At 33.8% G+C, this 16642-nt stretch overlaps 1 protein-coding gene across 3 annotated transcripts; it reads right to left on the bottom strand.

Annotated features, from left to right (window-relative positions):
* Positions 1 to 397: 397 nt before the first annotated feature.
* LOC100643935 (transcription elongation regulator 1) lies at positions 398 to 9213 on the bottom strand. 3 transcript variants are annotated; one of them, XM_020863885.2, is made up of 18 exons: positions 8929 to 9213; positions 8091 to 8349; positions 7919 to 8008; positions 7655 to 7846; positions 7313 to 7556; positions 7005 to 7223; positions 6726 to 6929; positions 6376 to 6646; positions 6076 to 6308; positions 5834 to 5994; positions 5550 to 5758; positions 5306 to 5456; positions 1761 to 2204; positions 1476 to 1685; positions 1133 to 1399; positions 959 to 1036; positions 637 to 860; positions 398 to 562 (listed from the first exon to the last, which is right to left on the bottom strand). In XM_020863885.2, exons 1-18 carry the CDS (start codon positions 9081 to 9083, stop codon positions 559 to 561), a joined length of 3615 nt encoding a protein of 1204 aa, XP_020719544.1. In that variant the 5' UTR covers positions 9084 to 9213; the 3' UTR covers positions 398 to 558. The 3 variants fall into 3 exon arrangements, with proteins under 3 accessions (XP_020719544.1, XP_048263118.1, XP_048263119.1); XM_048407161.1 differs by having other exon boundaries at positions 8091 to 8337; XM_048407162.1 differs by lacking the exon at positions 7919 to 8008.
* Between the last annotated feature and the right edge of the window lie 7429 nt (positions 9214 to 16642).

The following is a 16642-nucleotide window of genomic DNA, read 5'->3' as shown; positions in this document are numbered from 1 at the left end:
TTGAAAATATAATTTCCGAATTATATTCCGTCAAAAAATTACTATGTATGATTGTCGTATGTTACACTTTTTTTTTTGTTTTAGATATAATGATTAACATTTTTTTAAGCTATTATATTTTAACATCGGTTTATAGAAATTCACTGCGCATGATTTTAAACTAGTCGTGAATGCAATAAACACTGGTTATTATAATTCTCATGTAATTTTCATACAAAATATTCGTAATGGAGTGCTTATCTAACAAACCTAGATAAAATATGTATAAAATTCGTACTTTATGATATTATTATGTAATATTACTAATTCTTTCATTAACTAACGTCTACTTTAACGTAATTCAACAAATAATGATATGATATGCTTACACTATGGCATCTTTACAGTATGACACACATTTTTAGCTGTGTGGAATTGGCGTTATTTTTATTGATTCCTATAATTACAGGCGATAATCATCTCGTGTGTAAAGTACTTCAATTCAACTACAGCTATAAATTCAATCATTGATTTGTTATTTGGACACCATATATATACCATGCTTTGATGCGGGCTGCGTTAGCTAGAACAAAAATAGATTCCGCAAATTCAAACACATACAGACATCTCTCTTGCTTCATTGGAGACGATATTTACTTTGTGGTTGGTCTTCTTGAAGGTTCTGAGGCAGTAGGTGGTGGCGGTGGACCCCTACGTGCCAATTCTTCTAAATATCCCATTAACAGTCGCGTTCGTTCAGCAGCGGCTGCTTCCAATACGAGAAATCTTCGATCTTTTCTTAAAATTTCTTCAATTTCGGCTAAATGTGCACTATTTTCTTGTACTTTTTTATATGTTTTATCAGTGATAAGTTTTGTTTCCTAAAACATTGACATTTACTCAAATTTATTAAGCGATCAACTTCTAAGACATGTTGCATAATAGTAAAAACGGAAATGATAATATATTCTTAACATACTTGAAGAAGTTCCCTAAAATCGGCTTTGGCCGCAACAAGTTTATCTTTAATGTACTCTTTGAATTCTTTTTCGCATTTCTGCAAAGAAAAGAAATAATTATAGTACATCATACAGTAGTGGAAGAAAGTGATTTATAATTTAGATTCCTATATAGTTTTAAATAAATTACGTACCCGATCACTAGATGAAAATTTAAGATATCTAGGATCGTCTTTTAATGATTTTTTAATATCTCTCCATGAAGCGGTAAGTTCCGTAGAAGCGCCTACTTCGTCAAGTAGCTCGCGGAACTTATCACGTTTCTTACGACTAAGCTGTTCTATGTGTTCGTTAAATAGTCTTTCTTTTTCCTCGCGATCTAAACTTTCAGCTAATTCCCATCTATGATCTTTCCTCAATTGTCGTTTCGCTTCCCGCCATGCTAAGTCACCATTCCTTACCTGCAAATGTAGGTGGCCTATTAAGCGCACTGGATTCATTAAAGTTCATCATAAATTACGTAGAAAAGATACATACCAAGTCTGCAAGAAGTGCACTAAAGTGCTGTACTGCCTCTGTATGACGATGGTGCTGCCTTTCCTTATCTCTATCACGAAGATGCGTAGCAAGAGTCCTCTGAACTTCTCTTTCTCTCTCACGAAGACTGGCTTCTGCTCTTCTTTCACGTTCTCGTTTCTGTTTCTCACGGTCTTCTTCTGAATCAGATTGGTCTTCCGTGTTCTCCTTCTGAACAAGGAAGAGATACGTAAATTTCCAAAAAAAAAAGTAATTTTAATTAGCTGAAAAAGTTAGACCGCTTACATCGTTCTCCTTTTTTGATGGTTTTTCATCGTTATCTTCGATTTCTCCGCTTTCCTTCTCTGCCACTGCCTCCTTTTTTTCCTTGCCATTTTCCTCCGAAGTTGCTTCGCTCCTGCGTTTTTTATCCTTCGAACTGTCCTTATCAACCCGATCCTTTGACGATTTATCCTTGTACTTATCAACATCCTTTCGGTCCCTATCTTTCTTCTCCGACTTGTGATGATCTTTATCTCTGTGCCGGTGGTCTTTGTCTTTCTCCTTTTCCTTTTTCCTCTCCTCCTTTAGCATACGAATGTAATCCCTAAACCAATCTTCCCTCGTGCTTGCTGACTCTACGACTCTGTACCTCCAATCTGATTCCAACTTTTTCTTACAATCGCTCCAATGCGAATGTCTGTCGATGTCTTTGTGTTCACGTAGCATCGCTATGAATTCCTTTTTCACCTGAAACGCATTTACCATAACAGTTTTCATCATTGAAGAATAATCAGCCCTTGCTTACACTCTATTTGTACAATTCTGGCTTAAAATTGATTTTCTTATTTATTTATTGAATTATTTATCTTTTTTTGCTTGTTTCAGTTTTATCATGCACGCTTAAGAATTTCCAACCAATGAATACACGTTCAGCCACATTACAATTAGTTTATATTATTATTATATATATAAATATGTATGTATAATATATAGGTGTCTATAAAAATTTATGGCTTGTAATGTGGATCAAACTATGTCAACTTGCAAACCTTTTTATTGGTTTTCAAACTACATTTCGTTAGGGGTAGAAGAAATAGTCATTCATGTCATTCGTTCGTGTCAGGAGGTATCACAACGTTAAGGGCTCTACTTGTTGGAATTTTTAATGAAATAAGCTGGTCAGTTTTGCTGAAAAAAATTATAATCATTATAGCTGTAAAAATAATTATTTGCTTAACCGAATCATCATTAAATACTTTGCATATTGCGATACGAAATATAAGAAAATATGACATTGAAATGTAAAAATAGAAAGAAAAAAGTATGTTATTATTTAATGATGAGACGGGATATAAAACGGATAAATTTTTATCTGCTGCCCTTGCTGAAAAGAAAAGATGCGTTAGTATATTGTCACGAGATTTTGAAAAGATTAAAAGTTCTTAGCCGTTCAAATTACGAAACGAGGTTTTACTTTTACTAACTATTCCACGGTATTTGCCCAAAATATATATAAATCTTTATTTCTTATTGGTCTTATTCAAGAATTATATGATGTTTCGTGAATGGAGTAGTAACTATAAAATAATGGAATAGTAATACAATTTTTAATATAAGGAATAGAACAATTTTTAATGAAACTTAATCTTTCATGTTTTTCATGAATACAATTCTAAACTATTTCAAAAATGCTTGGATTTTATTACTATAAAATACTCTATAACTAATGAATTAGTTCATTTAAAGATTTTATATGTCTCTGGTTCCTTTACTTCTAAATATATTATCAAAATAAAAAATAATAACAATATTCAACTTGTTTATTTCAAATTCCCATTACGTAATTTGTGAACGACCTATGGTTTCAATATAATGATAATAATCTGTTATTTTATTTATCTAAACTTATACACATCTATTTCACAATGAAAAGTTGAGTTAGAGTTCAGAGTTGCTGGCACATTTTGGTCTTGAATTTTTTATTATAGTTATTACTCGGATCCCGATCCTATACAATTTTAAGGTAGTAAAAAATTTGTGCCACAATTGTCTAATTTTTATTTAAACACAATAGAGTTGCAATGTCCACTTCTAATATTTTTACGACAAAAGCAGTCAAGGTTCTCTGAAGAATACAAACCAAATTTCATGAAAGCACACTCATTCTATCATTTCAATATACTCATCTCATGTTGCTTCAAATATATTAAATTTTAAACAAAAATACTTATATTGCATTTAGTGAGAAAAAAAAATTTTTTGTAATAATTTAAAAAGATAGCAATAAAAGAAGAAATACTTTGACACCAATTACTCTATTAATTTCTGATGTAGGTTCTGGTTTTTTCTTTGTATTTAAACTTTAATATATTATGTATTGACATAAGAACAATTACCAAAAAGATTGATATTTCGTTCGAACTTTTCCCTTTTTTATTTATCGAGGCCCCTCGTATAAACAAACTCGATGAAACTTTACTAGATGTAAAATAAAGTGCAAGGAAAAAATGAATTTGTTCTTATGTTGATACATCGATTATGAAATAGATTGGTAGCTTTTGTTTCTCAAAATAAATAACGGTTCTTTATCTCCAGAAAACAGAACAAAATCTACAAATATGATTTTGGAATTGATGCTACCATTGGGGTGTTGACATCTTATTTTTGCTGATAATAGATTCAATTTCTTTGAAATTGGTTTTGATTTTTGGGGAAAAGTTAATCTTTTGAAGTAACGAGGATTACGAGTAATATACAAATACCGAGTTCGTTCATTCTCATGACTCTGCTTTGGAGTAAAGAATGCGGCGCGCGAGGGTGTGCCAACTGTGCCACGCAGTGTAGGTGGGGATGGTAGATGACATCATCCATGCCACCAACCAGCTTCAGAACCAAGCCACTCCACATACGGAACCTGTCCTGCCTGCCTCCTGACTGAAGTGGAGAGTTCAGAACACATAAGTATATAAGGAACCGTCACATACTAAGATTTTATTCTCTACATCTCCCATCTTACAGCTACAAAACTTTTGTCTATCGAGAAAATCTACTGGAGTAGAGAATTATTAGAGAAACTTCTCCTGGTATGTGTTCTTCAGCCATTAATTTAGGAATTCATATTAGATAAATCTTACAAGTGGAACAAAATAGTAACATACCTATAGAACCTGAAAGAATGATTAATTATTGCTGAAAATATAAATTTATTATGCATTATATCCTATCTAATTTAAGATTTTATTTATTATTCATTTATGTATCATCACATATTGTATCTTTTTCAAACAGTAAAACAATAGAAATTTTGGTGCTGAATAAAGACTTATTCAGGTTTTATATAACTTATCGCGAATATATTATATATTATATGTTTTCATTTGATATTCTCTTCGTTGATATTATGATTTCCCAGAACGAAATGGAGGATGTATATATGAAAATGAGATTTGGCGTGGAAGAGGGAAAGGTTTAATGGATTTATTCCAAAAGAACTTTTCTTTTATGATACTTTGATATATCTGGAGAATTGAGGTACACAGAAACGTACAAGATATCCTTAAATATTTTAAAACATTTCAAAGCATCGATATTGCATATTATATAGTTAAAAAAAAATTTAGTACAAGTACCTTAATTCTCACATATTTAAAAAAATTGTTATGTTCTTTTATCGCGTGAATGAAATAATATTTATAGGATTTTTTCTTATTTATGGTATTGATTAAGGTAGTGAATGTCTGAAGGTGAATTTATATTGTTTCAATTAAGATTTTGATATTGTAGCACGAATCCTGAAAAGTAATATTTTCATTGCAACAAGATCAATGATGTTAATAAAATGAAAATACCTGTTCTCGTTTTGCTGTTTTTTCCTCTTTTTCCTTCTTTCGCACTTCCAGCAGATATTCGTTGAATAGGCTCTCCCGTTCACGCATCTTTTCTACATTCTTAAACCGTTCATCACGCCCATGTTTTTGAGCAAAATCACTAAATGAAGATCTAAATTGTAAAAAAAAAAAAAAAAAAAAAAAAAATTAAAAACATTTTACTTTTTTCTAAAATTTTAAAGAATCTTTTAAAGCCATTACGTACTTTCCATGAAGACCAGCTTCTTCTAGCAATTTTTGAAATTGTTCTTTTCGTTCCTTCATTTTGTTCCTCTTTTCCCGCCTCTCTTCTTCCGCCCTCTCCTTTACGTACTTCTCGAAAACTTGTTTTCTCTCCTTCGATGTTAAAAGTAAGTATCGGGGGTCAAATACAATTTTGTGAAGCTCCTTTTCCCAAGTACTAAACGCGGATACCTACCAAGAACGATTATTTCAATTAAATAAATTTTATTTCTTATTAATGTTACTTATCAATTTATACTTGTTTACATCTTTTTCTGCAAGCATATCCCTAAATGATTTAATTCTTGTCTCCAAAGGAACAATTGCCCTTTCTCTAGCAGCTCGTACTTCTGCCTCTATTGCAGCCTCCTTTCCGATATCGATAGTTTTTTTATTCTCTTTTTCCTCCTCTTCTTTTGGCGCTGTGGCTAAAACAGGAAATATGGTAATTTTATTAATACGTACATTTTTTAAATACAGTACACAGTTATGAGCGTAGTATAATTTACTTTTTGTATCATCCTGTTTCATCTTTTTTGCTGGTATTGGTTGTTCATCATCACTGCTTTCACTTGTATCTGATTGACGCGTTGGTTTCGTAGCTACCACTGCATCTGGCGGAGTAGATACCATCTTATCGACATCCTGACGACCAATGAGATCATCTGGTCTTTCCCAGACAGAAATACGCGATGAGGGATTATAAAAGAATACGCGTCCATCGCCCGTCCAAACAACACACCTAGTAAACAAAATTTAAATTTAAATTTTGCCCAAGCATCGTAAAAAGTAGTAAATTAATTCTGTACCAAGGAGTTCCAGGTACTGGTGTACTAGAGATTGGTCTAGATTTGTCTTGAGGTTTGGCAGCTTCTTTAGGCGCTGTTTCCTCTTTTTTCGGTTTATTAGCGTCTGTTTCCTTTACACTATCTTTGGTTTCGTGATTACTTTCTTGAGGTTTTTCTTGTTTTGTGGCTTCTGTAGTTACATTGTTACTAGTAACGGTGGAAGTAGTCACGGCGGTGTTCGTAGAGATGGCAGCTGCTTCTTCTGCTTTTTGCCGTAGCGCTAATTTTGCATCTAGCGATAATGATAAATAATTTTTTATATTGTTTATCTTGTTTCTAAATTTATGTTATACATTATATTAAAGACATACTTTCAAGATCCTTTAGTGCTTGTGGCTTTTCCCAAACAGATTCTCCAGCTTTACTATTATAATAATATAATCTTCCATCCGGAGCACGATGTTCCGTCCATACCATAGCAGATGCTACTAGTTCCTGATCCAACTGAGCTAATATAGCAGGATCTTCTGCTGGAGCTTGTGGAGCCATGACTCCATGTGGCATTTGTGGCATACCTAATATGAATATTTTTTTGTCATAAAAAATAGTTATATTTTTATGTGCGTATATCTATATATACATCATATTACCCCAATTTGCTTGTGGTGGACCATAACCTCCAAAAGGCTGGAACCCTGGCGGTGGCATACCAAAAGGTGCTGCTCCAAATTGTGTTGCAATTGGACCACCAAATTGATTTGGCATCCTGTGTTGCATAGGTATCATATTAGGAGGAGGTTGCATCATATTTGTATTTACTGCTGGGGTATTCATAGTTGGGGTACTAGTTACAGTTGTGGGTGTTGTACCTGTATAGAAAGTATAATATTATAATACTTTTATTAAATTATTATATGCGTTAATTTTAATTTTTCGAACCAAAATTAACATATTATACCGTTTGCTTGTGTTGTGTCAGTTGGTTGTGCATTCATATCTGGTGTTTCACCAAGTGTAGGAGGTGGCCCTGTACCAGGTGGAGCAGTACTAAGTTGACTGATAGCATCTGCATTATTTGTTGAAGATTGTTCGCTACTTTGAGACACCCTATTTTCATTAATTTGATTAGGAGTAGTAGCCGTAGAAGTGGGAGTGCCAGTTGGGGTTGTTTGTTTAGACGCTCCATGCACCAGTTGTTCTAACTGTAATAAGAATTAACATTGTACAATACAAAAATATTCTATTTATATATAATCACACAGCTTTTAATAATAGAAATCTATAATGGAATTTAACCGACCTGATCTTGCACCATGACCTTAACATTTGGTCCCTCTGGTTTTGTCCATGTAGTTTCCCTTGTACGAATGTTATAATAATATGATTTGCCATCCGGTGTTTTTGTTTCTACCCATACCTCTCCATTGAGATCTAAGCCTGGAATGTTTGCTTGTTGTGCCTGTTGTTGCGGGGGCTGCTGTTGACCTGGAATCTATAACAAAGTTCCAAGTGTTAGAACAAGATATTTACATGTCGCTCTATGTTTCTGTAAATCAAAATTTACGTTATTCATATTGGGTGGTCCCATCCCAGGAGGTGGTCCATAAGGTCCAGGACCTGTCCCAATTGGGCCATTCATCATGTGTGGTGGTGGCTAATTACATATAAAGTTAAATTATATGTAATCATTTTACTGAAAAAATGACACATATTGACATAGATTAAACGATAATTACCATTCCTGGAGGTCCCATAAGATTTGGCGGTCCCATCAGATTTGGTGGCCCCATAGGTCCCCAACTAGGATCAAACGGCGGAGGTCCCCGGAAACGTGGTCCTGCTGGACCCGGTGGACAATTTGGCCTAGGAGGTCCCTCAAACGGAAATCCATTATTTGCTCCACGAAACATTGGTCCTCTAGGTCCAAATCCTCTTCCTCTAAATCTTGGAGGTCCACCTCTCATGGGAAAATCAAACCCACCTCTGCCACGATCCCTTAAATTATTGTTATATGTCGTGACTATGTACTTTACGTACCATACGTCTGAATCATTTACCCAATCGTAGACATCTTCAGCATCTTCGTTTCTTTTCATACTAATTTTACATTTAACAAAGAAATTTGGACAGAGCAATGACACGTAAAAATCATCTATGTATGACATACAAATCATTTATATAATTCTTAATAAGAAACATTACAAATATTCTCCAAGGTATTATTTACCTTTTTTCATGTTACGATAACTACGTGACAAAAAAACGATTAATATTCACAAATGAAAACTTCATTACAACAGTAAGTTCACGAAACAAATCAAACAATGTATCAAATAATTATGGGTAAATCATTTCATCGTACAGGAGCGTAAGTAGAAACAATAGTCGTGTTTCCATAGCATTAAAAGTGTAAGGAACTCATGGTAATATGAAGTTTGATCGTTTCGGTCAAACATATATAAGGGGTAAGGTAAAAGTATCGTGAGGGGGACAACCTAACCTTACTTTTCTATTTGGTATTTTCGGTAATTAATCAGAGGGACGTATGAAATGTTAAGAGAAACTATAACGCACCTAAACCCTCCTCGACCCCGTGGTACGAAATGCCTATAATCTTCACCATCGAAACTGTAATCTTCAGTTTCTTCCATGCCCTCTTCATTGTGTTCCTGCTCATTATTAGAAGCGGTTTCCGTAGTTGCGGGAGTTTGCTCGGTACTCGTTTCCATTTCACGATAATATAGAAATTAGAAATTTCTTTTCTACACGCCCATTTATTTCTTTTCTCAGCTCACAAAAATGCCGCAAACAAATCACTATTTTATTCAATGTAAGCCGTAAACATATCATTACCAACATAATAAAAGTACTTTCCTAGATTCATTGTCAGTGCTGTAAACATAACGGTCATTATACTGTACGCGCGATGTGAATTGGTATAGGCCTGTGGCTTTCTTTTGAATATTTTGTACGATAATAAAGTAAATTGTAGCGCGGCGAATTTAACTGTACAGCAGCGTATCCGAGGCAACAAACAAAAGTTATTTATTTCAAATTTTGTATTTACTTTCGTTACCATGGGAAAGAACATTGCCAAGGCATAAATCGCTCGCTTTCTAATATTATAAACTCCAATAAAATGAATGTTTATTAATAACAATTTGTGTTATTGGGTAACAAATAAGTCATAGATTGTCATGTAAAATTCGAGCAGATAAATGGGTTACTCTGCGACCCAAAAGGTTAGAATCGTTGAATCATAGAATCATCACGCTGAGCTCAGAGTCTAAGTAAATTTCATTAAAACGCAAATCTTTGTCAAAGTACTTATTCTATTATAATTCAGTTTTAAATATAAATTATTGTTCAAGTGAATCTTTCTCGTTGTGTATTTCTTCATTTAAACGTCGAGTTATTTTGTTGAATCGTTTGACGTTGTTACGCGAACAGAGTGCTTTAGCATTCCATGGGCTGCAACCGCGCCAAATCCCCCAAAATCTTGAAAAGGCACGTAACACTAATTATTAGTCAGTGTCTTTTTGTGTTGATTCGTCGAGAGATTTCTAGCGAATAAAATTTAATATTTTTGTAACATATTTGTTTAAATCGTGCATAATAAAGACATCAATTCATAGTTTGTGTCTGTAGTGACTGTGTCCGTGTTGTTGAACGATAAAATGTCGCGACAAATAGAATTGGAAGCAATATAACGATCAAACGAGGTAAGATGGTTATACAAATCTTTTACCGCCATTACTGTGAGCGTCCTAAGAATATATGGCAATTATCAGATTTAATTATGCTCCGTTTACTCACAAATCTTTTTGTTCCACATGCATATTTACCATTTTTAATTATTTATGGCGTCCCTGGTCTACTAAAATGTCATATTTTTGATCAGAGCTGTAAGTAAAGTAATTATGAAAATGATCGCAATTTTTAATCGGTCGAATTCAACTTTGTCATCGCTAGTTTTTGAGAACGATTTCAAAAATATGACACTTCGATGCCGAAGGAAGCTTTAAATAATATAGCGCAATCATCGGAATCCCACAAAATGTTATTTTAATAACTAACGAAGTATGTACATCGAAAGATAGAACCGAATTAATAACTACGACAGTACTGTAATCGATAACGTACTGCATTTCCGACCAACGTAACTAATTAATATAGAAGAAACAAATATTTCCAAAGTATTATGTACCACCATAGTATACAATATCGCGTACACTAATTACGTGTACTCCGGAAGAACGGTATCGGATGTTTAAAATAGAAGAGATATCGTACTCAAATGGAACGTGTCTTATATAGGTAAAGTTTTAAAACTAATATTAACAACAATTTTAGACGAAGAACAGGTCAATTTCGACGAATTTTTATCTTTTTTAATGAGATTCAGTATCCTTTATGGTATAACTTTAGAAGCTACTCATCGTGGAACTGCTATCTATATACCAATGAACTCTATTTTCCAGAAAAACTTACTTAGAAAATACATTTTTTGACTGACAAACACGTAAGTTACACGATAATCCTTTGCACATGTATTACCTTGCAGATAGTATCCTTGTATGATCACAGATAGATTACCATCTGGCGTTACCAAGGTTATTGGTAGGATGGTTGGTCATCTGACCGCCATAAAAGTTGCCATGAACGCAACGTTGACTGTAATCGAGAACATTGTCCTTTATGGGAGTCACGGTGAAATGTATTTTATGGTGATCTCCGGAGGAATACCGATCGCTTTGATCTAAATCTGTACACGTTAGTGGTGATCTTTAACTCTTATATAGACAATATCACGATCACTATGCAGAGTGTTTAAGAAGAGCATGCTTCTGTTTTTCTTTAACGTATGACTTGTCTACGATCTTGTTATGATTTTTGAGTTTCTTAGCAGAGTGAAGGATTGACGTTCAGACGATCAATATTTAAAGTTCTCGTACGTAAGAAGTACTACTTTAGATTCTAGACTATCGATATATCAATATATCAATATGTATTATCAATACACTGTTTGGGAACTTTAAATATTGATAATAACATTGATAATAATATTGATCGTTTGAACGCTTCTTTAAGAGTCAATTACTTCGTTCGTTGCTTGGTATTCGTATCGAGGATGAATTAAGATTCCTAACAGAAAGAATATCGTTTTTATCTTTTGGTATTAGCGACTGCAATTGACTATATCTAAACTAAAAAAACATGAAACTTTTCTTTTCATTTTGGATCCCTTTCATATCCGCTTCTATGAATTTTTACATATGTACATTGTGTATTTTGTCATAGTTTTGGCCAATACATCCTAGCATTAAATTTATTTCTATTTATTCGCGATGATTACTCCAAATTTGACTTCTGATTTTTTAGAAGAGGATTGTAATCTTTCTACGACAATTTAAATTTTTATGTTTTATTGTGAAAATGTGCTAATTTTATTTTTCAAAATGAGAAAGCAATTATTTTCAAGCAATGCAGATTAATAATAATAATAGTAGAAATAGTACTACTACTGCTAGTACTACTATTACTATTATTATTATTATTACTATTATTATTATTTTGAAGGTTTTGAAGTTGGTATATTTATCGTTTTATCATGTACGTAAATTGGCGTATGGTTAATTCATCGGTGTACCTATCCACGTATTAATTTTACCTTTGATCACACAGTGCCACCGCGTATGCACTTAAGACTGTTCATACAACCGATATCTAAAGTGACATGTCACTTGCTTGTCAAAGGCCAGCGATAATAGTATATTCGATATTCCTGTGCAATTAGACTTGGCCAGTGTCTTTATGTATATCATCCTCGTAACGCTTCTGTTTATAGCATGAAGTTACATCATATTTAGTTCTGAATCTCTTTACATTTTATTCCTATAAAACAGTATATTCGACTTTATTTTTCATTGGATCTTCTTTTATGATATTCCGATTATTTCAATCGTTATCAATCTTAATAACTCGAAGATCGTTAAAATTAAGAAGATATTTACGCATTTATATAATCATTTATATTACGTAATTATATTTATATAATATATGAGAAATAACGTATCGAATAAGACGAATAATTGAAAATATCGATCAGTATCGAATAGCTATATTGGACGATCGAACAGAATAGATAGCAATGAACGAAATATCGAATAGAGCGTATTCAATCTTGTTAATGTTTTAATAACAGAGCTTCTAAAGTAAGAGAATCTCATCAAGTACCTAACAACGAGCAACCAGCTTTACATTGGTCATCCCCATTAGAATTTCTTCCCACTAATACACGTCGCTATTAACATATTATTATTATTATATTAATACAATTTTTAGTTAATGAGATAATAGTTAATGAGATAATTACCGAAATCATCAACGAGGTTTTCAACGATTCGATACGCTATTCCCTGTAAACTGTGAATCGATAATCGTCTGTGCTCGCGTTCATCGACAAGAGTAAATTAATATTCGTGCAATCGCCCGATGTAATTCAGACGTGGCATTCGCAATTAGCACCGACTAATTTCGCGGCCTGCCGCGATCGGTTGTGTTACGTGTATTAGTATTGAGTCGTCGCACGGAGAACTTCCCCAGTTAACCCGCCAGAGATTATTGTTGGAACTTGAATAACGGGCATGCCTTCGATTCTCCATGACCGTGTTAAGTTCCGTTCGATGTATATTAAATTTTCACATCGACGTCCGCTCTTCGCGCAGCATTTCTCTTCAAATTCGAATTGCAATGGCCCACATTTGCCGGCGAACCATTTAATTTCCTCTTTCCTTGTGCCAATTTTACCACTTTGTTCTCTTTATATCGCCTATCTATTTTCTGTTTTCTTTCTTTCCACGTGATCGTTTTATTTGTTCGAATATTTTATCTATAAACAGTCGTTCTAAATATTCCACGTTCTTTTTCTCTTTATAGATAACGTTAATTCACATTTGTTTGTTTCGAGGTATTTGAGAGCTTCCTGATAATTCTGATAGGATGATCCTGGATATCCTTATACGTTTATACGGTTTATCGATAGCAAAATCAATGCATCAACTTTAAGTAATTATTTTAGAAATAATACGCGATCCATATTCGAATTACTGCACCCATTACCCTTCACAAATTGTAACGTCTTGGAAACTGAGATATTCAAACGAAGTCAGAAGACGCACTCTTGCACGATAATTAATCAACTAATAATATATCGATAAATTGTCAAATCGGATAATTAGTCGACTTACGATTCGTAAAATTTACATATATAATGTCACACTATTGAATTTACTAACGGCAATAAATTGTAACCTAGGAGTCGTAAAATTTCACCAAACGGTGTTAGTTCGATCGTTCAAGAAGCCTGGTTTCAGAGTGACGATAAATTAGCAACCATAGTTCGAATAGATTCTCGATTCCAATTCCAACGAATTATCCCCTTTCTTTGTCGAACCATTAATAATAAACCGCGACAATTTTCTACGAAGTTGGGTAATTCCGAAAAGTCGAGTAGAGTATCAGGATGAGTCAACGTTTTCCATCGCGGCCAATTTCCACAGAATCTTAGTTCTGCGTCGTCTAAATCGCGCGTCCTATTTGCAAAATGGCTGGCGCGAGTTCGTTGCTTCGTTCGGTTCTCTTTGTCCCCGGTTGGCGTTCGCAGATTTATTTTCGCAGACTCGAATTAGTCGAGGGTCAATGACAAGCGCGATGAAGGTAGTTAGCACGAGCGTTAGCACTTTTAAGTATCAAAAGGGGCATATTTCTCGCGAATGGACGGAGAAGAGAAATCAGAGGAAAGAAACAAAGCGGTCGGGCAAACGATAGAGGGCGGAGACGAGGAGCTCCATGGTGGAAGGAGTTGACGTTTTGGTACTGAAATAGCTTTTAAACCACCACGAGTCGAAAATAGTCGTGCTATTCCCTCTTAACGCCCTGGAGCATAGGGCGAGGAGAAGAAAGCCCCGTCTAGAGGGTAGACAAGATAGAAAACAACGTACTTACGATCTCTCGTGTATCCATTCAAACCGGATTACGCGAAAGAGAGAGTCTCGATTGGCGCATAATATTTGTTGCATTAGAATATCGAAATAATTCCACCGCCTATATTTCATATTTTTCACCCTTAACTATACGCGCGTCATCGTATTCTTGTCATTTACAAAATGTACAGTTTCTCGGATTATTTGGTAATTTTATTTAATCTCTATCTTATACAGATTAATTCAACGTAACTATTTTTTATTAATCGTTACTTTATTCTATATAACTGCTTTATTTATGCGCACTGTCGGCCATAAATATCAGGACACCTGTAGATATTTGGCATAAGCTGAATATTTTTCACTGTCTTCGCTTTCTAGTTATTTATAATTTCTATGAAATATTAAACAAGATACAATTTGTTAGAGTTCTTCGATAAGTGAACATAGTCTAATATTTATGTGTTATTAGTATCCATGTGTAAAGGGTAGTCTAATATTTATGTGTTGTTTGTTACGATTCTTTATAATCGAAGGTACTCAAAAATCTTTCATTAGATATACCTAACCGTGTATAAAAATTCAGATATTTTTCACAGACGATTGTATAGATAAGGTTAAACTGCTGCAGTATGTAAAAGGATACGGATAATTACCGAATCTGAAGAGAGAATATTGGTTGCGAATATTCATAAAATTTTGCTCATAATCGTTTGCTTTCAAAGATTGTTTTTGATTCGTAAACAAACATATATCTTACATTTCATCGGATAAAATAATCGTAAAAATTGAGTAGATACGCGAGTCTATATTTGGAATGCTTCGTCATTTATGCTTCATTTTACACGACTTGCGAGTATAGATCGCCAAGTATTCAGTAGAAATACGTTTTCCTACCGGTGTAATCGACTGTTTGTTAACCGTATCAATAAGTCGAGTATTAATTCAGTTGGTAATTAGCGTGCTATTTTTTTCGCTTAATTTTTGCATGGATATTTCCCGAAGGACACGAAGCCTTGTACAAAAGAAGGCTTACGTATTGTTTCTAATACGGTGTTTTCTTCTTCATCTTTTTTAAGAAAGAAGAGGACGAGCAATTGGAAAGTATAAACAGGTGTACGGTTTACTTTGGATGCCCTCGACATTCATTGCGTGCTTTACGAAGGGTATAGTTTGCTTTTTTTTTTGTAAAAAGCGTTCCACCTTTGTCGAAGCATCATAGAGTTGTTAATGTAATCTATCGGGTATTTTTTACCAAGCTACGACGCAAATTTTTTTGCAAGTTAAAATATCGAGCGAGTACAGTGTTCCGTTTTTAGAGGAATTTCGAATTGTGTCCGATACGAGAAAATATGTATTAAACGTCTATGGAAGCGAGGTATTTGTTAAATAGAAAAATTAAAAATGAATTAAACAATTAGATTGTAATTTTATATACTATACTACGGAACATTAACTATAGATATGGAATTTAAATAGAGATTTATTTCATCTATTAAATATTTTTGCATTTTATATATTCCGTGCATTTTTTTTCTTTCAATTTCCCACAAATTCATAAACATGCACAATCTAATAAGAACGGGATTGGTTTAACAAAAATCAGGCATTTCATTCTAAAAATTGAATCCGATATAATTGGTCGCGAGAGATAGTTGAACGTGTTCATTTCATGGAAATGTATTATACATCGTCTTATTCAGCGATCTTACGTTGAGGAGAAAAACGTTTGTGGATTTATGGTTGCTTCACTCGAACAAGTCAAAATATCGCGGTCATTATTTTCTGTTGTGGACTACATCAAGGGAGACTGCGATTTATAAGAAGTATGTTACTCTGACACAAAGCAGTTTTCCATATTCTATATACTTTCCGAGTAAAAGGTATTAAAGCTGGAAGAAACGTTGCCTATTACCTTCGTGTATTTCGTTGCTTACGAAGTAAACGTACGTTCCTTCATGATATTCTATTAATGTCGACATGCCATTTTTCTTTTTTTGAAAAACATCGATACTCGATTATCGCTATTAGCGAAACGCTATTATGCTATTTAACAAAATATGCTTGCAATTGTTCTCTTGCACGTTTTGACACAAAAGTATTCGGTATACAATGGCTCGGCATACTATTTGAACTTTTAAACGTACGTACATTGTGTGAGTTATATAAAACTTTTATACATATAAAAGATTTCGAAATTTTATTGGCACTGTAACGAGACACGACTGGCACGATTGTATCGGTAAAATTTACAACTAATCCGGAGATGAAGATGTACATCGGTTGGAAGATAAGGTATTGCA

This window comes from Bombus terrestris, chromosome 7, assembly GCF_910591885.1.
Source record: "Bombus terrestris chromosome 7, iyBomTerr1.2, whole genome shotgun sequence".
NCBI lineage: Eukaryota > Metazoa > Arthropoda > Insecta > Hymenoptera > Apidae > Bombus > Bombus terrestris.
Note: the sequence above shows the minus strand (reverse complement) of the source record. Positions and strands in the feature narration are given on the sequence as shown.